Genomic DNA, 23,709 nt, shown 5'->3' on the forward strand with positions numbered 1-23,709 from the left:
TAATAATTAATCAATCATTAACAATATTGAAATGAGTCGTTAGAAGTACTGTACAGTAAAGGTAGGAAAAGTATTGGCTTACAAAAGGAAATAACTTGCATGCTAATATGATCCACTTTACCCATGGCATAGTCAGCATATGTAATTTTTTGTTAATGTGCTTTTTATCCCATTTATATGGGGTAAACACAGTTACCTTCTTTTGAAGGACTGCTTTGGCTTTGCGGTGTTAGGGTAGACCATAGTCCTGATTGGCTGCCCTGCGTGACATCGCTTTAGACCAGTGGTTCCCAACCTTTTTTCAGTCATTTCCCCCCTGCACCCAGTTAAACCATCCAGATTTCCCCCTTCATACCACGCCCAGCCCTCATGCCCACTCGCCTGCCTCAGAAATGGGCATGATATTCCAATTCTCCCCTTGAATATCATGTCAGTGAGAAATGATATGATCATGTCGCAATTGAATGGCTAACAACAAATTGCCGCACGTACTATGTGGACATTTTCCGCTTGTTTTAGTTAGTAGGTAGTGTAATTATTTCCCCCCTGGAAGCTTCAAATTACCCCCCAAGGGGAAATTTCCCCCAGGTTGGGAACCACTGCTTTAGACTATATATATGTAATGGTAACCAATACACTCTAAATTGACTTAGATGAAGTCTTGCAGGTATATATATATATATATATATATATATATATATATATATATATATATATATATATATATATATAATATATATATATATATATATATATATATATATATATATATATATATATATATATATATATATATATATATTATGTATCAATGTCAGATTAAACATACAAATGATTGTGGTGGCCAATGTGGTACCATCCCTGACTGGTGACACCAGACTGGGTTTGAGTACTGCTGAAACTCGTTGGCTCCTTTGGTCGCTGCAATCTCACCATCCTTGTGAGCTAAGGATGGGAGGTTTTAGGGAGCCTATAGGTCTATCTGCCGAGTCATCATCAGCCATTGCCTGGCCCTCCTTGGTCCCAGCTTCATGTATATATGGTCAGTCTCTAGGGCATCGTTCTGCTTGCTAGGGCAGTGTCACTGTCCCTTGCCTCTGCCATTCATGAGCGGCCTTTTAAACCTTTAAACAGCTATGTGGTTTGAATTTCTTGTGAGAAGATTGAAATCGAAGAGAGAAAACTGTAAATAGTATTCATCCTAAACTTCTCAATATTGGTTTGTAAAGCTTTTATGATGGAGGCCAAAATGTGACAATACGTAGATGAGAAAGCAACTGGTTTGGTTTGAAAATGGTCTAAAACCAAGATGTAGGTCTCCTAGTCAGTTGGATATCTACTCTATAGGGTAAGGGAAAATGTCTGGGGAAGAATAGAAGTACAGTAGATGTAAAGTTTTGGGATAAGAAAATAGATTTGTGCATGGAATGCACATTTGTTGTCTTTTGCAGAGATACTGCACTGAGTGGTGATTGTAAGGAAGAGCTGCAGAATATAAAAAAATATTTTACAATAGTGTACAAAGCAAATATTGAGAGGGAGAGTAAGACTCTGAGGGTAGTGAACAATGGGAAATTGGAGCAGTTAATAATAATACAGATGATGGAATAAAAAGAATAGATTAATTTGTATAGCCATTTGAGAGTCAATATAACTTGGCAGAATGACAATTGAAGAGATGAATAAAGGAAATATAGCATGTCCATGAAAGCAAAGGTGATCATACAAGTGGTTCATTAAGCCAAAATCTCTAGGAAATGAAGAACCGTTGTTGAATGTAAATGAAAGGTACGGAAGTTTTGAGTTGAGATGATCTGCACAACATTAGATGAATGGGAAGGGCGAAAAGGTGAGTGGAAATAGAGGTAAAAAGTTTTTTTTATTGATGAGTAACAAACAAGAAATGCACCTGTTTCTAGCCCACTGCAGGATTAAGCCCTTAGATATATTAATTCATACCTGAGGTTTGGCCAGTTTTCATCACCACGCTGGCCTGTGCAGATTGGTGATGGTGGGAGATTTTCATCTGTTTGTTCACATTAAACCAACCAAGTATGGGTTGCCCTAACTAGTACAGCTTTGCTGATAATGGCAATGCACAAACTCTTTCACCACATTAAGGTATCCTCACTCAGGGTTTATTGATGAAGGGTTCCATCAAAGGATTTTGATATCTTCTGGTCATGTGGAGAGAAAGTGGGTTAATAGATTATTGAAAAGGATTTTTTAATAGAGATATAGAACTAAAATATGAATGGTAGATTGAGTAAAAAGAATGAGGGGTGGTAAGAGGAGGTAGACTTTTAATATCAAGTTAGCCAAAGAACTAGTGCAAAATATAAATAGAGTCAGGGTCTGTGAGGAGTCCCAGCTTACAGCAATATAGTCAATTTTTTTAGTGAGGCAGATTTGCATAAACTCGCAGGGGTGCCCTTTTAGTTCGGAAAAGTTTCCTGCTTTCTGATTGGTTAGAATTATCTTGTCCAACCAATCAGCGATCAGGAAACTTTTCCAAGCTAAGAGGGCACCCCTGAGAGTCTGTGTAAATCTGTCTCATAAAAGGAATTGACTATAGTCCTTTAGTGGGTTTAGAATCCTGCAATGATGTGGAAATTCTCAGCAAATTGGTTCATATACAATTCGGCAGTTAAACAATGATCAGGGCAGTGACTGCTGTTTTTTTTTATTTTTTTTTATTTAGAGCCATCCACAAACACACACACATCAATATCTCTTGATTGATTAATCAGAATAAAAACTTACCTCATTTAAAACAGAAATATATATAATTTTCTCAGAAAAAATATATCATAGAACTCTATACAGTGAAAAACATATAACTATAACGATATAAGAGAACTTAAAGAAATGTTAATGGATAAAAGTTTCCTACTTTAAAAAGAAACATCCCCACTTTGAAACAATTGCCACATATATAATTAAAATAATATTTAAGGAGTATTATCAGAAAAAAATATTAACATAAATATTTATAAACTGAAACTATATTAAAATCTTAGTATTTTCAATGAGACAAAGTCGTAAATTATTATTGCATAAATCAAAGAAGAATCTTCTCCATGTTTACATATGGACTCCAAGACTCGGAAGATAAGGGTGTCCTGTCATTTCTTCCATAGATTGCATCACTAAATTACAGTGTCAAAGGATAATTACCCTAAATAGAGACTGTTTGAATGTGAGTAATATATTTTATTAGTTATGTAAACCTTATAGACGTATTTTTATTTATTTTAGGCTATTTTGTGCACGTACCGTAGTCGGCCTAAGTCTTCGGTGAAACGTCAAAGTTACAAAATGGATCAAGTAAATATTATTCACTATGGCAAAATATATGCAAATAATAACAAATAACCAGCACTGTTATGCAAGGATGTTAGATTATAGTCTAGATATCCTAGTTTATCTTGACTAACCTGTGACAATTCTATTAGGCCTAAGCTGCCTTACGGCCTAGGGCATTACCGTATAGTAGGCTGTGTGGAGCCTTTCTACATTAGCGGCCAGTTCCTCCCGCTTGCATTAAACAATGGACACCAACTAACCTAAACTATGAACCGTGTCCTTACCTACTTACCTAACGGGGTTGCTAATGCCCCCTTGCGACCCCCCCCCCAACACGGCAGTATTCTTAGTCGGCCGTCACCATACATACAAGTGGCCGCTATCATACATACACCCCAGCTGTGTAAAGTGATCAGTGTAATTAAGTATGATAAATGGTACGGGAGCCTAATGAGAAAGTGGTAAAATTATAGATATGAACAGGATAACTTTTTGAACAGATAAAATTCATTAATCTTTTACCCAGTATATTTTCCCGTCCTAATGGGGGTTTCCTATTTTTGGCAGATTTATATTTATGTATATGATTATATTTATATTTCACTAAGTATTTATTTGCTGTGAAAATGAGTGTTATTTTTTAAGAAAACAGGCATTTTTCTACAGGAAATACCGTATTTTAGTTGAAAAGCTTTTTCCGTTCTTAACTATAATGAACCCAAAATAGGTTTGGGTTGTATATAGTTGGTTGGGACAGATATATACTTTCTTATTTGTCAAATACATTAATACCCTATTTTCTTTATGGAAAATGTATATATTTGTTTGAAATACCATAGTATAAAGGTAGTTTTACGATTTGCGAATTATGGTTTAGTGTTACCTTGGGAGGAGTGTGGCCAGTTTGGAAGTTAACACGGGATTGAGACTTGGTCTTGGGGTAAGCTAAGTATACGGCAGTCTAAAACCGGGTCACAGAGAGTGCACAGCTCTCTAGTAGGTAAGAATAAGGCTTCTAGGTTAGGTTAGGTGGTGCTCTTGCATTTGTTTCCTGTTTAAAATATGGTTGTTCAGTCATAACTTTAGAAATTTTACACCCAGTCTGTCCCAACTAACTACAAAGGCATCCCTTATTATTATTATTATTATTATTATTATTATTATTATTACTACTATTAAATGCTAAACTACAACCCTAGCTCGAAAAGGAGGATGCTATAAGCCCAGTGGCCCCAACAGGGAAAATAGCTCAGTAAAGAAAGGAAACGAGGAAAAATAAAATATTTTAAGAATAGTAACAACATTAAAATAAATATTTCCTATATAAACAATAAAAACTTTAACATAACAAGAGGAAGAGAAACTAGATAGAACAGCGTGCCCGAGTGTACCCTCAAGCAAGAGAACTCTAACCCAAGACAGTGGAAGACCATGGTACAGAGGCTATAGCCGTACCCAAGACTAGAGAACAATGGTTTGATTTTGGAGTGTGTCTCTCCTAGAAGAGCTGCTTACTATAGCTAAAGTGTCTTTTCTACCCTTACCAAGAGGAAAGTAGCCACTGAACAATTACATTACCGTAGTTAACCCCTTGGGTGAAGAAGAATTGTTTGGTAATCTCAGTGTTGTCAGGTGTATGGGGACAGAGGAGATTCTGCAAAGAATAGGCCTGACTTCGGTTTTTCCTCTTTTATAGAACAGTGGAACCTCTACACACGAACGTATCTACATCCGAATTTTCCAACATCCGAAGTAAAATTCGAGCAAATTTTTGACTCTACACCCGAATTTTATTTCGACACACGAAGTAAGCAATTTTCGTCGTACCGGTTGTATGGTTGTATCCGAATTTTTCGACACGCGAAGTACAATTCGAACACGTTCCGACTCTACACTCGAATGTTTTTTTCGACACCCGAAGTAAACAATACTCGTACGCGTAGTCGGTGCTCATAGCGCCTGAAGTGTTTTTTATTCCCGCCGATAGAAGGCAGCACATCGACCTCGGAGGGACGCTCAATTAGCGGGTCTTGGGTCAGTCCTCTGTTCTCGTCGGCTTCTTGCGGTTGTGCTCTGTCCGTTCTGCTATTAACTCTGTTTTAATCGTGATTCATTACGTGCATCCTTTAACGGTAATTTACGTAAAGTATGGGTCCTAAAAGGCTTAGTTTTGCCAGTGGTAGTGGTAGTGGTGAGAAAAGGAAGAAGGAAATGCTTTCTTTAGAAATTAAGCAGGAAATTATTGAAAAACATGAGCGTGGCGTCCGCGTGAGTGAACTTGCTAAACAGTATGGCCGTAATATGTCGACGATCTCGACAATCCTTAAACAGAAGGAAGCTATTAAAGCAGTGAAACCTTCTAAGGGGATCACTATAATTTCCAAACGCCGTACCCCTATCATAGAAGAGATGGAACGACTTCTACTAGTGTGGATTAAGGATAGAGAGATCGTTGGCGACACCATCACCGAGACCGTTATCTGCGAGAAGGCGCACGCCATCTTTACGGACTTGAAGGAGGAGAGCTCTGGGGGTGATGCTGGGGAGAGTTCAACCGAGCCTTTCTCAGATGATTTCAAGGCATCTCGTGGCTGGTTCGAGAAATTTAAGAAATGGTCCGGGATTCATTCAGTTGTTCGCCACGGAGAGGCTGCTAGTGCGGACACAAAGGCTGCAGCTGACTTTGTGCCAACGCTATGTGCCAAGCTAGCGGGGACTTTAAAGTCAAGCCCTTACTGGTTTACCATTCAGAGAACCCTAGGGCCTTTAAAGCACACAACGTCGATAAGGATCAGCTTCATGTTTTCTGGCGATCCAACTCGAAGGCCTGGGTCACTAGGCAATTCTTTGTGCAATGGGTAAACCAAGTTTTCGGCCTTTCTGTGAAGAAGTATCTTCATGAACAGAAATTGCCTTTAAAGTGCCTGCTATGCCTTGACAATGCACCCGCTCACCCCCCCGGACTTAAAGATGATATCTTCGATGAATTCAAGTTCATAAAGGTGCTGTATCTTCCACCGAATACCACCTCTATCCTCCAGCCCATGGACCAGCAAGTCATCTCTAATTTTAAGAAGCTGTACACCAAGCACTTATTTAAGCAGTGCTTTAATGTCACGCAAAGCACCAACTTAACTTTGCGTGAATTTTGGAGGGCTACTTCAACATCGTGCACTGCTTGAAGATCATAGATCAGGCTTGGGTGGGATTAACTCGACGGACCCTGAATTCCACTTGGAAGAAGCTTTGGCCTGATGCTGTTGCTCCCCGAGATTTCGAGGGTTTTGACCCCGAACCTGATCCCGTGGTCGGTGCAGCGGAAGCCGTAGAGGAAATCGTCTCCCTTGGCAAGTCCATGGGTCTGGAGGTCAACGCAGATGACGTTACGGAACTTGTCGCCGAACATCACGACGAACTTACTACAGAGGAGCTCAAGGAACTCCATGCTATGTCGGAGCACATGAGTGATGACGAGGAAGGGAGCGAGGAGGTAGAACATGTGTTAGGTTCGGCGCAAATAAAAGAGGTGTTAGGAAAATATCAAGACGTGGTCGACTTCATCGACAAATACCATCCAAAGAAATTGCAGGTTTGTCGTGTAGTTTCTCAATTTGATGATGTTTGCCTAACTCACTTTCAAAACATTCTGAAAAGCCGTACCAAGCAATTATCTATAGATGCTTTCTTTAAAAAAACTGCGAAGCGAACTCGCGATGAAGAGGATGTAAGTGAATCGAAGAAAACGGCAAAGAGTGAAGCGGAAGAAAGTGAAACACAGAAAACGGAAAAGAGTGAAGCAAAGGAAATTCAGTCAATTTTAAATGTAGAGAGTGATAGTGATTAAAATTACGTAATCATCAAAAAGAAAAAAAGAAAATGTAAAAAAAAATATATAAAATAAAAAAAAAAAAAAAAATAAGCTAAGTTATGTTGAAGTTCACTTAGTGTAAGTTAGAATAAGTTACGGTAGTGTACGTTTATCGTAGTTAACCTCTCTACCTCCTCGCCGCCCGTCCGTCTCCTCTCTGCGTAGCAAGACCAACAACACCTGCGCTGGAGTTTCTAAGGTAAAGTGACGCTAAAAACCCGTTTCTTATTTATCATTTTTTGCTAATTCTTCTTATTTACATGTCTATTCTTCTCATTTACATGTCTATTATCTAATTTAGTGTTCATTATTCTCATGGGAAAATTATGTGTAGTAGTTTATTAAGAAGTTATCATAGGTTTTTGGGCTCAACCACGGATTAATCCTATTTCAATGTATTCTTATGGGAAAATTCGTTTCTACATCCGAACATTTTCTACATCCGAAGTTGGTTCTGGAACGGATTAAATTCGTATGTAGAGATTCCACTGTACAATATTAGTTACGAAACAAGAACATTGTAGCGCACGACTGTATTCTGAACCCCCCATATGCAAAAATTAGTAATTACCTTTGTACAGTACTTAATAAGAAAATTTCATTCATTGCGTTAGAAACTTAATTTCACATTTTCTTTATTATTGGAAGTGGTGGAATTTCCGTTCTACTGAATTTACAAGTTGCCAGTCAGAGACATTATCACTGTCATATTTTATTTTTGTGAATATAATCTGTTGATTTTTTTTATCAGGAAAATGCCGTTTATCTTTGTCTGAGATACGATAGTACTGTACTGTATGAAGCTAGATTACAATTTATGAAATGTTATGATTTAGTGTTACCTTGCAAGGAGTGAAACTTGTTTGGAAGCAAACACAGGGTTGAGACTTAGTCTCGGGTAAGCTAAGGATATGGCAGTCTAAGGGCGGGTTGCAAAGGGTGCGTAGCCTCCACACTAATCTTCACTATTAAAGAGATGCTTGCTCCAACATTTTGAAACGCTTCTTCAGATTATTGCTGGGAGGTTGGATCACAGTTACTCAAAAGTAGAAACATATTTAAATCAACATTACCTTAGAAACATATTTAAATCAACATTACCTTACTTAACGTAACCCAACTCATGATACCCTAACTTAACCTACCATACCCGGTGTGATGGTCTGAACGATCCCCCGGTCTCAGAATTCTCCTTGATAATCTGCGCATGCGCGAACATTATCATTTGCCAGTGCATACGAGGTTGATGTTTTATTTTCCTGTAATGTTAGCGTGCACAGCTCAACATTACCGCTTGCCAGTACATACGAGCTTGATGTTTTATTTTCATGCGAGCGAAGCGAGCTAATGGCGGAAAAGAACCATTATACAATGTCAAGGAGAATTCTGAGACCGAGAGATCATTCAGACCGTCACACCGGCCATGCCCTGCCCAACCTAACCTAACCAAACCATTAAATAAATTATATAAAGTACAGCTACTTCACTCCTTTACTATTATTATTATTATTATTATTGTTATTATTGTTATTATTATTACTTGCTAAGCTAAAACCCTAGTTGGAAAAGCAGGATGCTATAAGCCAAGGGGCTTCAACAGGGAAAATAGCCCAGTGAGGAAAGGAAACAAGGAAAAAGGAAATATTTCGTGAAGTGTAACAACATTAAAATAAATATCTCCTATATAAACTATAAAAACTTCAACCAAACAAAGAGGAAGAGAAAAAAGATAGAACAGCATGCCAGAGTGTACCCTCAAGCAAGAGAACTCTAACCCAAGAGTTTGAGAAAAGATTGGAGATTACAACCAGTGTTAATTCATTACTATAGATGGACTTCTTGATAGCCATAGTAGTTCTTTGGTCAGGCTTTTAATATTGGAGTTTAATGGAACATTATTATTATTATAGGTAATAGGTTGGCCAGGGCACCAGCCACCCGTTGAGATTCTACCGCTAGAGAGTTAGGTCCTTTGACTGGCCAGACAGTACTACATTGGATTCTTCTCTCTGGTTACGGCTTATTTTCCTTTTGCCTACACATACACTAAATAGTCTGGCATATTCTTTACATATTCTCTGTCCTCATATACCTAACAAAACTGAGATTACCAAACAATTCTTCTTCACTCAAGGGGTTAACTTTTGCACTGTAATTTTTCAGTGGTTGCTTTCCTCTTGGTAAGGGTAGAAGAGACTCTTTAGCTATGGTAAGCAGCTCCTCTTGGAGAAGAACACTAAAATCATACCATTGTTCTTTGGTCTTGGATAGTTCCATAGCCTCTGTACCATGGTCTTTCACTGTCTTAGGGTTGAGTTCTCTTGCTTGAGGGTACACTCAGTCACACTATTCTATCTAATTTCTCTTTTTCTTTTCTTTTATAAAGTTTTTATAGTTTATATATGGAAGATTTGTTTTGGTGTTGTTGCTGTTTTTGGAATGTTTTATTCTAATTACTTCTCTTGTAATTTTCTTGTTTCCTTTCCTCACTGGGCTATTTTCCCTGTTGGGAGCCTTCGGGCTTGTAGCATTCTGCTTTTCCAGCTAGGCTTTTGGCTTAGCAGGTAATAATAATAATTAATAATAATAATAATAATAACTACAGTATGATATAGTTGAATATTATTTTGTTGGGTGAAATAAAAAAAAGTTTATAATTTCAAATTTCAATATACTGATTTGTAATATTTTCCATAGGTCGGTTTGGATTAATTCATTAGCTGTTTAGATCGTGGGCTACAATGGTAGCTGTATTGACTGCCGCACTGATGACTGCTGCCGAGATATCTACTTTGTTTTCTGCGTTGGGTGTTATTGTCTGCCTGATATGTATGGTGGTTTTCATCTCAAGGTGAGATCTTGTTTTTGTACAACAGATTAAATACTTTCCACAAGATTTTAGAAAACCTAAATTGATAGTTGTTCATACACCTTTGCAAACCAGATTTTTGAAGTCTCTGATGTATGTATAAAAAATAAGGCTTGTATCTATCAGTATTATTATTATTAAATGCTAATTGTTCCGTAACCGAAATACAAACCACGCTATTTACAAAGGGTATTACTTTTAGCGTAGCTGAAATGGCGAGCCATTAGAATTTAACGAGGGTGTATTACCCCCGCGCTAGTTAGCGGGGGGGTAGGGGAGTGGTAGCTAGCTACCCCTCCTCCCCCTCACACACAGGTGAATACTCACTTTCACTTTTGGCTCGGACTGTGACAGACGTCTCTGTTTTGGTCCTCGCTTGGCAGCCATTGTCTGTTTTGCCTTTACTTAATCGCTTACTTTTCATTTGCTCAATATATATGTAAACATGTTTTCATGTTTGTATATATATATCAGTATAGAAATAAGTAAGTTTCCTTTTCAGATGTGTGTGTGTAGTGTACGATATCTACGTGGAGGCCTCGGCAGTTAGGCCACCACAGCGTTTTTTTTTTTGGGTGGCGATCGAGTTTGACTTATGTCTTTCTCTCTCTCTCTCTCTTGAGGTCGTTCACCCTTTTACTACGTGTTACTACGCCCTTGTAGCCTAGCTTCCTTTCCGTGTAGGGGGTTGCTACGCCGTACGTTTGTCTCAATTAGTTATGAATCTAATTGTAGTTGTTTTTTGTTTTTCAGCTTGTAGAACGATTCCTTTCGTGGTTTTCGTTCTTTCTTTAGTGTTCATTCATTTTTAAATTACATAATTACATAGTTACATAATTATAATTGTTATAATTCTGTTTTTGTTACAGCTCTCCTTCCGCGAGTGTAAGTGGTTGTGAGGGCACGTGCCTGTTGTGTAATTCTTGTTCCTTTCCCTCGGGATTCCTCTTCGGAGCCTTCCCGGGGGAATGAATGTGTACTAATATTATTTGTTTTATTTTTTTACAGTTACCGATCTAGTTCGTTTCTGTAATATAGCAAGGGTGTGAGCTGTCTGGTTGAGTCCTGGGGATTCGGCTGTTGCTGCCTCCCCCTTTGTATTTTCGTCAGGGGCGTGTCTCCTTCTACTGGTAGTACTCCCGTGACGACGGACAGCTCTCCAGTTCATTTTAGAACAGTCAGGAGGCTTGCCTCCTTGGGCGGATAACTTTCCTTCCGAGGGAAGTTTTTCCTGTCCAGGCTTGAGTTTTTCCCCTTTTTGGGGGGTTCTTCTCTTGCCTTTTTTTCGTGCGACTATGCTCTTGGTGCTGAGCGGTCGCACCTGCAGTTTCGCTCAAGGGGCTGGGCAACTGCAGGAGCTCCTCTTCGGAGGATTGCTCCTTTTAGGTCACTGGCTGACCAGTCTCTTCCACGAAGTGTTTCTCTTTCGTTCGCGAGAGAGTACACTCATAGAGACTCCTCTTCGGAGGTTTCTTCTGTTGCTGTTGCTGTTGCTGTTGGCCTCCCTCGCCGTAAGTCCCACCGTCCGCCTCGTCGTAAGGGCCTCTCATCTCCCTATAAGGGTGCTTGAGGCGCCTTTTTGGATCTCCGTTTGCAGCCTACAACTCCTTTTTCTCGATCTTCCGCCTTGGTGCAGATGGACAGCAGTCTGATCTCGTCTTCCGACGGGCAACGGTCTTCCCGACGGACAACGGTCTTCCCGACGGACAGCGGTCTTCCGACGGACATCAGTCTCCCGGCGGACAACGATCCCTTCGGGGCAAAGGGTTGCCCCCACGGGGGTTCTTCCCTTGCGTGTCAGGGTTTCCCTGCACGCCCTTCTGCTCATCAGCGCTCTCCTGTTCGTCAGCGCTTTCAAGATGATCTTCCCTGCGGTTCCTGTGGGTTCCTGTTACGCGCCCTGTGCGCCCACGTTCGCCCTCGCGATCTAGAATTTCGGTTCAGGTCGGGGTCAAGGACTCTTCTTCTTTGCGCAGGCTTCCACGCGTAACCTTCTGCTCGTCAGCGATCATCAGCTCGTCAGCGATCATCAGCTCGCCAGCGATCATCAGCTCGCCAGCAATCATCAGCTCGCCAGCGATCATCAGCTCGTCAGCGATCATCAGCCCGCCAGCGATCATCAGCTCGCCAGCGATCTCCGGATCGCCCACGTGTGTTACAGCCGGCACGCCAACGTTCTCCAACACTTCTGAAGGAACATGGTTCGCCAGCTACTAGCTCACCTGCGCATGCTGATCGCCATCGCGCGACCCTCAACTGCGGATGCTGATCGCCATCGCGCGACCCTCAACTGCGGATGCTGATCGCCATCGCGCGACCCTCAACTGCGGATGCTGATCGCCATCGCGCGACCCTCACCTGCGGATGCTGATCGCCATCGCGCGACCCTCAACTACGGATGCTGATCGCCATCGCGAGACCCTCACCTGCGGATGCTGATCGCCATCGCGCGACCCTCAACTGCGGATGCTGATCGCCATCGCACGACCCTCAACTGCGGATGCTGATCGCCATCGCGCGACCGCACACCTGCGGATGCTGATCACCATCGCTCAACCCTGCGCATGCTGATCACCATTGCGCGACCCTCAACTGTGTATGCTGTTCGCCATCACGCGATCGCTCACCTGCAGATGCTGTTCGCCATCGCGCGACCGCCAACCTGCGCATGCTGATCGCCATCGCGCGACCCTGGCATGCTGATCACCATCACGCGACCCTGCGCATACTGATCACCATCGCGCGACCCGGCGCATGCTGATCACTGCTCGCGATCGCTCACCTTCGCATACTGCTCGCCAACGCACGATCGCTCACCTGCGCATACTGCTCGACCATCGCGTCGGCATAACACAACGCGCCATCGCCAACCTGCGCGTTAGCACTCACCAGCTCACCACCGATCGCTTGTTGATCCATATCGCCAGCGGTTCTCCTCGCCCACGCGGCAGCGCGTTTCCTCGCCATCGCGCTAACGCTTGCGTTCGCCGCCTCGGACTCGCTCTCATCCACCTGCCCACCCTCACGACCGCTCGCCTGCGCGCCCGCGCGACCGACCGCTCGCCCGTGCAACCGCGCGACCGCTCGCCCGCGCCCACACGCCCACGTGCCTGCACGTCTACGCTCATGCTCTCCAATGTTCGCCCACGCGCGAACCAACGGTTTTTTTCCATCGCGCAGACGGATGGTGTTCCGTCGCGCGAAACTAGTGTTTCTTCGCACAAATGTCGGCTTATTTCTTGCAGTATCCATTGCTCGTCTATGGGTTATCGCTCGCCGACCACCAGGAATTCCCGTCGCGCGAGCTCCAGGGCAATTGGGACCACGATTCCCAATGGGGTTTTCGCAGCATGACCAGCCTGGCGCGTTCTTCTGGAGCGTATTTCCAGAACACTGCCTCACCCCGTAAACACAGAGCATGGCACTTGCAAGAATAGGAGAAACTTAAGGGAGATCTGAGCAACACTCCTCTATTCCTGAACCTGGGTTAGCCCTTCCCCGTCATTCCCTGGAAGGATTTTTGGCGGGGGGGCTTTCCGTTCGAGATTTCTCCATCGGACAAGGGGTGACTGCTTACCTCTTCCTCTGGGAGCTTACCAGGCTCTTTCCCTCCTCGGTTACGGCCCGAGGTTTGGTTCAAGGAAGCTACAGGAAGATCAAGGGTACTTTCCTCCTCTCGAGCTCAGGCACCTTGGCCTTTCGTCGTTAAGTATCTAACTTGCGGACAAGCTCGATGTTGTACCATCTGGACGCGCTGACTGAGGGCTTCCTTCGGGTGTCTCATCTGTGGAGGTCGACGACCTCAGACACCCTTCCATCCTTGAGAAGAGTTTGTTTGTGCCCAAGGACAGAGACTTAGACAGCTGCTGTGCGGAGTAAATCGACTTCCGGTTTCACTCCCCCAAGGCGCTTTCTTCCAGACTCTGCAGGGCTCCAGCGCCCTTTTCTTTCAACCACGTCGGCCTAAGTTATCGGCTACGACAACTGGGACAAGGTGTCCAATTGCAGTTTCCTCCTGTCAGGAACAGATGGCACAGGAGACTCCCCCGGGGGGGGGGGCATAGTCCTAAAAGGAGTTCACGAACTCTAGGATTGCAGGTTTTTCGCTGGGAGGATGCTTAAGGTTACTCATCCGAATGACAGCTTCCCGATGCCCATTCCCGCACAATCTCTGTGAGTAGCCAAGGATATCGCGCCTGCCGTCTCTGTCAGTGAATTCAGTGTCTCTGAACCTCTATGCCATAGCGTCAGCAGAGTTGCCCGGTTGGGCAGAATGATCCATACCTTAGGCGAAGGTCTTCCTTAGGATCATCGACGGCTTCACCCCCGGCCCCCTCAGTCGATCCTTTCTTGTAAGGAAGGATCTGAGAGGGGATGTCCATAGTCGACCTCTCAGCCCTGATCAAGTTTGTCGAACAAACTTCGGCCAGCGTAGACCAGCAGAATCGATCAGACTGGTAACGAGGCGACAGGACTCCTTAAACCCTGGATCGGAAGGACGGGTACTTTCAGTTTCCATTCCATCCATCTTCCAGGGTGCTCGTCGAATTCAACCTAGACTGCAAGTATTCCTGCTTATGATGCAGTGTGGCTATCCCGCCGTGGCATAGCAGGTTTGTTTCCCCAGAGAACTCTCCCTGCCTTCCTCTTGGCCGCTCAGGGGCAGGCTTCCGCCTCCTCTGCTGTTTGGAGGGCTGGTCAACTCCGGTAGGCTCGGGTTTCGACCTTCTTCAGCGCCGGGACAAGCTTCCGGATGCTTACCATGAGTGTGGGCTCATGGTATTTTGCTTGGAGCCTTCTCTTCCTCTGCCTCAACATCTGGAGTATCTGGACATGATATTGAGTCGACCGCCTTACCACATTGGAAACCCCGCTTCTCGTCCGTCCAGCGAGGTTAAGCAACGTCGGTACTTGAATTGGTGACCACCTGGGGACGCCAGATTCTGTTACCACATCCTCCGAGCCTTCCTTTCGGTTGACTGTGGCAAGACTGAGGAGAGTCGCAGTACCTGTTCTCAGTCAAGCAGAGCTTTCAGCCCTACCTTGAAACGTTTCCTAGTTCTTCTTTTCTCATTGACCCGTCTATAGTCCGAACGGTCGCCTCAGGATAAGTTCCATGTGGGGCGATCCAAGTTCCGGTGGCTTCAGGCAATGTTTAACCGGACTCCCTGGCCCTATGGGACCAGCAGAACTATTAGACCTGCAATGGGTGTTGACCTATGGAGCCTCTTGATGGTAGTGGATATTCTCGTCCTTTCCCCACATTCTTGATGCGGTTCTCGGACTCGTCAAAGGAAAGGGGGGGGGGGGGGGGCATGTTCCGGTCCAGGCCTATGGTCAAGACCTGAAGGATACCTCTCCATCATTCAGGCAGGCTTAGGGGCCTTAGTCTGGCCCCTCTTCAGATCCTACAGCTCCTGCCGAGTCGCCCCGTTGCGCGTCGACTTCATTCTAACCAGCAGGGGACGCATTTTCACACCTTCACATCTTACAGTAGAGATACCGGGATGATTGAGATTCTCTCAATACCACCATCGGCTCTCTCATTCCAGGCAGGGGAATGTTTCTCTCAGACTATCCGAGCAGAGCCTCATAGAGAGAGTGTACCTGGGGGTCTTTGACCTTGGGTAACCAGCAAGTGCTGGTCTGGGGGACCTGATCGCGACAGCTTGGAACCTCAAGCTTCCGCTAGTCTTCCCCCCAGTCTCAGACCCCGAGACTCTGGCAAGATGCATTCCGGTGATGGTGGGACAACTTCGACGCCTGCGTCTTCCCTCCTTTTTGTCTGTGGACAATGGGTCTCAACAAGACCAGGTTGTCTGTCAACCTTTCAATGGGAGAGCTCCACTGGGACTATACGCAGAATGGTTTCTGGACCCTCTGCTTCCCCTGACGGAACTCCCGGGAGAGCTTCTCCCACGGCGCAGACTACTCAAGCAACCACACTGCGACATCTCTCCCGAACCGAGGCGTCGCTTCGGCTTCATGCCTGGAGACACTACGCTTCCTCCTCTAGAAGAGACAACCCGCTACAGTCGCGGTACGGAGGTCGCGTCATCTGCGATAGTCATCCACAGGGGTCTCCCAGGCAAAGTGAAGAGTCTAAGGTGGTTGGTGCCGTGGGAGATATACCTCTTCCCTTGAGGCCTCTTCTCCAGCAATAACGGTCTTATTGCCTTTCGGCGGGAGGAAACTCCTTTCCGCTCTCGGCAATGAAGCCTGTCGCTCAGCCTTTCCCTGACCTTCAGGCTTAAAGGAATAACTTTTTCCTGCCCGCTGGATCTATCCTCGCTCATGCGAAGCTACGATCGTCCCTGCCCTAGTCGGAGGAAGACCTCCAACTTGGAGCATGGCTTGGACTTTTAGTCCTTTAAGAGATCTTCTCAAGACCCTTTTACGACAGGCCTCGGATTGTATTCCGCCTTGGGTCTTCTGCTCACTCTGGCCACGGCCAGTGTGTAAGCAATCTTCTTGGTCTCTTACTACTCCCCCCTTTCTAGGAAGAGGGGAAGGCAACATTCAGGCTCGCTCCTGAGTTGTTGGCTAGACTCAGAATCTGAGGGTCCCGGCCCTTCGGTCCGATTCATTCAAGATTTCGAGTCTCCATTCTGTGTCTGATGTCCCAAGACCTTCTCTTTCTTGCCAGTAAGGAATCGAGAGGTTAGCGCTGGGAACAGCTGCAGTTTGTCCTCAGTTGCAGCCAATTTGGGAACACAAGGAGGATATGGGGGGAGAGTCACCAGTATACCTCTTCAGCCTGGACTCAAGGACATTCATCTCGACCTGTCTTCAGACCCTCCCCCGTCACGTCGCCCTACAGCACGATGTTGGATACATCGCAACGTCCCTCGCCTTCGAGTAATACTACTCTGTGACGCAGGTGCTACAAGCTGGAGTCTGGAAGCGTCTGATGACCTTCGCAGCCCGCTTCCTGCAGGGCGTGACCCACAGGAGTCGCGATACGTTTTCTATCACTCTGTGGTGGCTACACAACAGCTGGTCTAACCTCAGGCTCCTTTTTGGACAGGTAGCAGAAGGTTGAGGGCATTGTTATCAGGTTTTAGTCTGCATGAACGAAAGAAGTATGTCTGGCCCTTACTTCTTTCTTCATCATCCCCTCTACGGGGAAGCAGCATCCTGGTCTCTGCATAGCTGACCTCGAACCTCTGCAGGTAAACCATGCTTCCATGTGTTCCGAGTATTGAGTCAATACTGTCGCGTCCCCCATACCCTGACGAGGGGGTATTGGGAACGTCCTAACCCAGAGTTCCTTCTGGAACTCCAGGTCAACTGCCTAGGACGGGTCACACTTCTTCCTTCACACACAAGCTTACGTAGGCCACATGGTTCCTTGCGGAGCAAGGAACTTGTGAGGTGCAGGGACTCCTTTTCTCGAGTGCGACTCACTTGGATTCTGAGTCCCCGGGTAAAGCCAAAGCCAGTATGGCTGGGGACTTTCCACCCTTCCTAAGGGATAAGTCACCCTTTGTAAATAGCGTGGTTTGTATTTCGGTTACGGAACAAATGACAAATTCGAAGATAATTTGTATTTTTCCTAACCATACAAACCTTAGCTATTTACACATATTTGCCCGCCAGCCCTGTCCCCCAAGACAAGTCCTACCTCTAAGTGAAAGTGAGTATTCACCTGTGTGTGAGGGGGAGGAGGGGTAGCTAGCTACCACTCCCCTACCCCCCCGCTAACTAGTGCGGGGGTAATACACCCTCGTTAAATTCTAATGGCTCGCCATTTCAGCTACGCTAAAAGTAATACCCTTTGTAAATAGCTAAGGTTTGTATGGTTAGGAAAAATACAAATTATCTTCGAATTTGTCATGCTACAACCCTAGTTGGTAAAGCAGGATGCTATAAGCTCAGGGGAGCTAACAGGGAAAATAGCCCAATGAGAAAAGGAAATAAGGAAAAATAAAATATTTTAAGAACAGTAATGATATTAAAATTAATTTGTTCCGTAACTGAAATACAAACCACGCTATTTAATATGGGTAATTACTTTCGGCGTAGCTGAAATGACGAGCCATTAGATTTTACTACCCCACCGCTAGTTAGCGGGGTAGGGAGGGGTAGCTTGCTAACCCCCCCCCCCCACCCACACACACACCTGTGATTTAGCTCACTTTGCTATCGGCTCGGGTGACGGTCGGACGTGTCCGCTTTCACCCTCGCTTTCGTTGATCAGCCATTATTAATCTTTCTTTGCTTTTTCTTTTTCCAGAGTGTTTGTGAAGTTGGCCTCTGCCATCATGCGTAAGTGTCCTGGTTTACCTGACCGCTCTTGTGGCACATTTATGTCGGCGGTCGACACGGATCCCCACACCTTGTGTCCTCATTGTAGGGGCCAACGGTGTGATAGTGTTAACGTATGTGGTGAGTGTAGGGAGTGGTCTACCTCCCACTGGGAGAGGTTTTCTCGGCGCCGGAAGAAGAAGTCCAAACGGTATATTTCTCCTTCAAAGGTTTCTTTGAAAAGAGAAAATCCCAAGGACTCTTCCTCCATTGCCCAAACCTCCTCCGAAGCTCCCACTCGATGGGTTTCTCCCGAGAAGCCGTCGAGTGGTAGTGTAGACCGTAGTTCTGTTGACTGGTCCCGGGGTGTGGGAGAGGGAGTCGCCTCCCATAGCGAGGGAGCTCCTCCTTCTCCCCCGGAGGAGGATATTTCCTTGTCTGTTAATAATAATGATTTATTACAGCTTTGGGCTTCCTTGGGGCTTCAGGGTTTGCCCTCCAAGGATGCTCTGTTTGACATGATCAAGTTGGGAGCAGCTGTCAAACAGTCGCCGGCGGTAGCAGAGATCGATCCCCTGTCTATCGTCGACGTTGTTGTGACAGAGGCTTCTGATGTGTTATCTCAAACCTCTGCTCCTGATGTTGCTGCGGTAGCTGTAGGCTTAGTTTCCCCCTCCGAACATCCTTCGAGGGAAAAACTAAATCCTACGGTCTCTCCTGCCGGTGATTCTCCCCCTCGTGGGAGTTCACTCACAGAGACTCCTCTTCGGAGGACTGCTGATGGTCAGCTCGCTGACCCTACGGCCCCCAGAGAGCGTATAAGGTGGAAAGCTCGCCTTCCCCTTCGCTGTAGAGGTCTTCCTTCACCTCACAAGGGTGTTAGGAGGCGCCTCTTCGGCTCGTCATCTCCGCAGTCCTCCGCAGAAGAACCTCGTCGTCGTTCACCTATCCTGCCAGCTACCTCCTTGGACCTCTCCGGAGATCGTTCGCGATCTCCTTCGGTGGAAGGTCGTCCTTACACAGGACACGCCGACCTTCCACCCTCCAGACCTGCTGACCCGCTGTCCCGTTCTTGGCTGCCGATGCGCTGTGGGCGCCATCACACCCTGTTATCAAACATGCAATGGTCCCTTCGGGGCATAAGGGACTTGAGCACAAGATTGTGTCTCAGTCCCTTAAGCGCCAGGTACTCCCTGCGCGCCAACGACCTGCAGCAGAGGTTCCTGTCTTAGCGCGCCAGCGCGCGTGCGTGCACTTGCTGTTGATCCTGCTATTACGCGCCAGGGTTCCCCTGCGCGCCCCTGCAATAGTTCCTGCAATAGCGCGCCAGCGCTCACCTGCGCGCAAGCGCTCTCCACTGGTTCCTGTTTTAGCGCAACAGCGCTCTCCTACGCGTCAGAGCTTTCCTGCGTGTCAGCGCACAAAGGAAGTTCCAGAGATAGCGCACAGACGCTCACCGGACCTCCAGCGCTCTCCAATGCCTCAACGCGCGACTGCGCACAACTGCCGTCGTTCCTGATATAGCGCGCCAGCACTCACCTGCGTGCCAGTGCACAACTGCGCGCCAGCGCACAGCCCTGGAGTCTCCTGAATTAGCGCAGGGGCACTCACCAGGACTTCAGCGCTCTCCAGACCGACAGCGCACTTCTGTGCACCCGCACCCTGATGAGCGCCATGCGCGCCCATGATCTCCTGCGCGCCAGGCACGCCCACGATCTCCGGATCTGGGCATAGTTCCAGTTGTTCCTGCTCGCCAGCGCTCACCTGTGCACCATCGCACGCCGACAAGGTTGCGCAAGCGCGCCCTCGCCCACTGCTTCAGCCAGATACACGCTCCGCGCGCTAGAGATATTTCTCCTGCGCGCGCGCCCAACATTTTCGCCCTCACGGGCCCTTCGGCAAGATCCTGCGCGCGAACAATCGCCTTTGCGCGCGCGAGGGCTCATCCAGCCTCCTTCGCGCCACCTGGCATCGCCTGTTCAGGCCGCCACGAGCCCTCGCCATAGCCCTTGCGCGACCACCAGCGCAATTTGCAGCGCGATCCCCAGAGCGATCATAGGCGCGATCCCACACGTGAGGTCGCAAGACATCGCGCGGCCAGGTCATCATCGTCTCGTTCCCCACCCCGTAAGCATAGAACAGCGCGCTCGTCGGAGGAGGGGAGGTTTCCGGATAGGTCCAATGACTCTTCTTCTTCTGTTTCAGCATCTTTTCAGGCGAACCCTCGTTTGGTCACTCCTCCTAGGGATCGAACGATCCCCTTCCTTCCAGAGAGAGTGACTGACAGTACGACTCGGTCAGCAGCCCTGGTTTGGTTTGGTACCATTGTCAGAGCTCTCGTGCAGGCTTTTAAGCCTGTATTCTCTGAACTTGGTCACAAAACAGTGGCGGCTTCGTCTCCCCTGAAGAGGAAGAGAGGAGTTCCTTCCGTGGTAACTTCTCCAAGGGCGAAATTGTCTCCTCGGAAGTCCTTGAGGAAGGCTCCCTCTCCCCCCCAGACTTTCTCTCCCTCCCCTGCGGACGAGGATTTCCCGTCCTCTGGGGAGTCAGGTGAGGCGGGTCATTCCCCCATCGCACCAATGGGGTAAACCCCACCTCGCCCCGAGAAGTCTTCTCAGGTAGGGGCTGAGAAGAGCCTTCCACCATCACTGCTGGAGTCCTGTATCCCTCCCAGGAGGGAGCCGAAGGACTCGAAGACTTTGCCTAAGTCTTCATCAAGGATTAGACAGGAGCCAGCCAAACCCTCGGAGAACGTACGCGAGTCCCCCCAGGAAGAACCTCTGGGGACAGGAGACTTTGCTGCCAGCCCTTCAGGAAGAGAGCTACAGGAGTCAGAACATGCGATCTGGCAAGTTCTGACCCTCATGAGGAGTCCCAATGGGTTTCCGGATCCAGAGATTCCTCCTCGTGAGGGCAAGGACACGGTCTTGGACCGAGTCTATGGTACTCAGAGACCCTCGAGGGCCAGTGCGGCTTTGCCTTGGTCACAGGGGGTTAAGAGTGCCAGAGACAAGGTCGAAGGCCAGCTCTCTGAGCTAGCTTCCTCCAGCCGATCCAGCTCCGGTAACAAGCTCCTCCCGCCTCCTCGCGTCCATCAGAGGAGGTACTTTGAGATCTTGGAGGAGACTTGTTTAGCTCTTCCTTTGCACCATTCTCTGGAAGAGCTTACCGGGGGAGTCCCTCTAGAGAGAGACTCCAACCGGCAGGTCTCGTATTCGGCAACGGAGATCCTGAGCCAGGAGAAGGTAGCGAAGTGTGCCATGCAGGCTACTTCGTGGCTAGGGTCTCTGGGCATCCTGGTGCAGTCTGAGGACCTGTCCAAGGAAAGCACCAGGAAGGCCTTGGAGACCTATTTGCTCTCAGGCACGCGTACCATCGAGTTTTTTAGCCCACCAAGTCTCGAGCTTGTGGGCTAACACTATCTTGAAACGACGGGATGCAGTGGCTGAGAGATTCCATCAAAAGGTCCCCAGTACTGACGTTTGCAGGCTCAGACACTCTTCCGTCCTTGGTAAGAATTTGTTTGAGCCTAAGGACGTGGAGCAGGCTGCTGAGAGGTGGAGGAAGTCCAACCAGGATTCCCTTCTCCATAGGGCCCTAACATCGAGGCCCTACAAACCTCCAGCTACCCAGCAACCACGTCCTGTCAAGAGTACGAAGAAGGCAGCTGCAGCGAAGACAAAAGTGTCTAAGCCCTTTCCTGTCAAGGACAAGAAGGGCAAAAAGTCCTCTAGGGGAGGAAAGAATCCTAGAGGGAGCGGCCGTGGCTGCAAACGCTAGGATTGGCAGTCCCCCTGCATGTCCACCAGTGGGGGGATGCCTACAAAGATGCGCGACAAGGTGGCAGCAACTCGGGGCCGATCCCTGGATGATTTCGGTAATCAGTCAGGGATATCGCGTCCCATTCACGACATCTCTACCTCCCCTGACAGCGGATCCAGTGTCATTGAGCACCCTTGCCATGGGATCGGCAAGGGGGCAAGCTCTTCGGCCGGAAGTCGAGAACATGTTGAAGAAGGGCGCTCTCCAAGAGGTAGTCGACGGGTCCCCAGGCTTCTTCAGTCTACTCTTTCTTGTAAAGAAGGCGTCTGGAGGCTGGAGACCAGTCATCGACCTCTCAGCTCTGAACAGGTTTGTCAAGCAGACCCCCGTTCAGCATGGAGACGGCAGACACGGTCAGACTTGCTGTGAGACCGCAAGACTTCATGTGTACACTGGACCTGAAGGACGCGTACTTCCAGATCCCAGTCCATCCGTCTTCAAGGAAGTACTTAAGATTTTGCCTAGACAACAAGATCTACCAGTTCATGGTGCTGTGTTTCGGTCTCTCCACAGCACCGCAGGTGTTCACCAGAGTGTTCACCCTAATATCTTCATGGGCTCACAGGATCGGTATCCGTCTCCTCCGTTACCTGGACGACTGGCTTATCTTAGCAGACTCGGAGGCAGCCCTTGTTCGTCACCGAGACAAACTTCTGGGACTTTGCCAAGATCTGGGGATCATGGTAAATCTCGAGAAGTCCTCTCTGTTGCCCACTCAGAAATTGGTATACCTAGGCATGATCATAGACACCAATCTCCACAAAGCCTTCCCATTAGATGACAGGATAGCAAGGCTGAGGAAGGTCACGAGGCCTTTCCTCAGACGAGAAGAACTTCCAGCCCAATCGTGGTTACGTCTCCTCCGTCACCTCTCATCCCTGGCCCGTCTAGTTCCCAATGGTCGCCTCAGAATCAGATCTCTCCAGTTGCGACTCAAGTCCCGGTGGAATCAAGGTCACGATTCCCCGGACACTATGATCCCTATGGGTTCTGCGGAACAGACGGACCTTCAGTGGTGGGTGGCAGACGAGAACCTATGAAAGGGAGTGGATCTTCTTGTCCCTTCCCTGGATTTGATGTTGTTTTTGGCCCGGGTCTTACACAAGGTAAGGCAATCTATACAGACAGACAGACAGTTGTTTTCGGACGCCTCAAAGAAAGGGTGGGGGCTCACGTTCTGAACCGCAGGACCTCAGGCCTGTGGTCAGAATCAGGAAAGTACCTCCACATAAACCTGCTAGAGATGAAGGCCGTATTCCTGGCTCTTCAACAGTTCCAACTATACCTGGCGGGCCACTCTGTGGTGGTGATGAGCGACAACACCACAGTAGTGGCTTATATCAAGAAGCAGGGAGGTACCTTTTCAGAACAGCTATCCTATCTCGCAGTAGAGATACTGAGATGGACTGAAGTCCACTCAATCTCACTTACGGCTCGCTTCATTCCAGGCAAGAGGAATGTGCTCGCCGACAGTCTGAGCAGGGCGACGTCAAGTAGCCAACAAAGTCCTGACTTTGTGGGGTTCCCCGACTGTGGATCTGTTCGTGACTGTACTATATTATGGGCTTACTAATGAAGTGCATATTCCATCCTCTGA

At 47.2% G+C, this 23,709-nt stretch overlaps 1 protein-coding gene and 1 long non-coding RNA gene across 2 annotated transcripts in view; both read left to right on the forward strand.

Annotated features, from left to right (window-relative positions):
- The window catches only part of LOC137640299 (uncharacterized), a 329,826-nt gene that overhangs the window by 142,831 nt on the left and 163,286 nt on the right, over positions 1-23,709 (forward strand). The window lies entirely within an intron of this gene.
- LOC137640296 (cell growth regulator with RING finger domain protein 1-like) overlaps positions 3,083-23,709 on the forward strand; it is a 48,741-nt gene continuing 28,114 nt past the window's right edge. The window contains exons 1-2 of the mRNA XM_068372924.1: positions 3,083-3,199; positions 9,872-10,025. Of these exons, the coding sequence (XP_068229025.1) occupies positions 9,916-10,025 (110 nt within the window). The 5' untranslated portion in view covers positions 3,083-3,199; positions 9,872-9,915. The remainder of the gene's footprint in view (positions 3,200-9,871; positions 10,026-23,709) is intronic.

Source organism: Palaemon carinicauda, chromosome 4 (assembly GCF_036898095.1).
Source record: "Palaemon carinicauda isolate YSFRI2023 chromosome 4, ASM3689809v2, whole genome shotgun sequence".
Classification (NCBI taxonomy): Eukaryota; Metazoa; Arthropoda; class Malacostraca; order Decapoda; family Palaemonidae; genus Palaemon; species Palaemon carinicauda.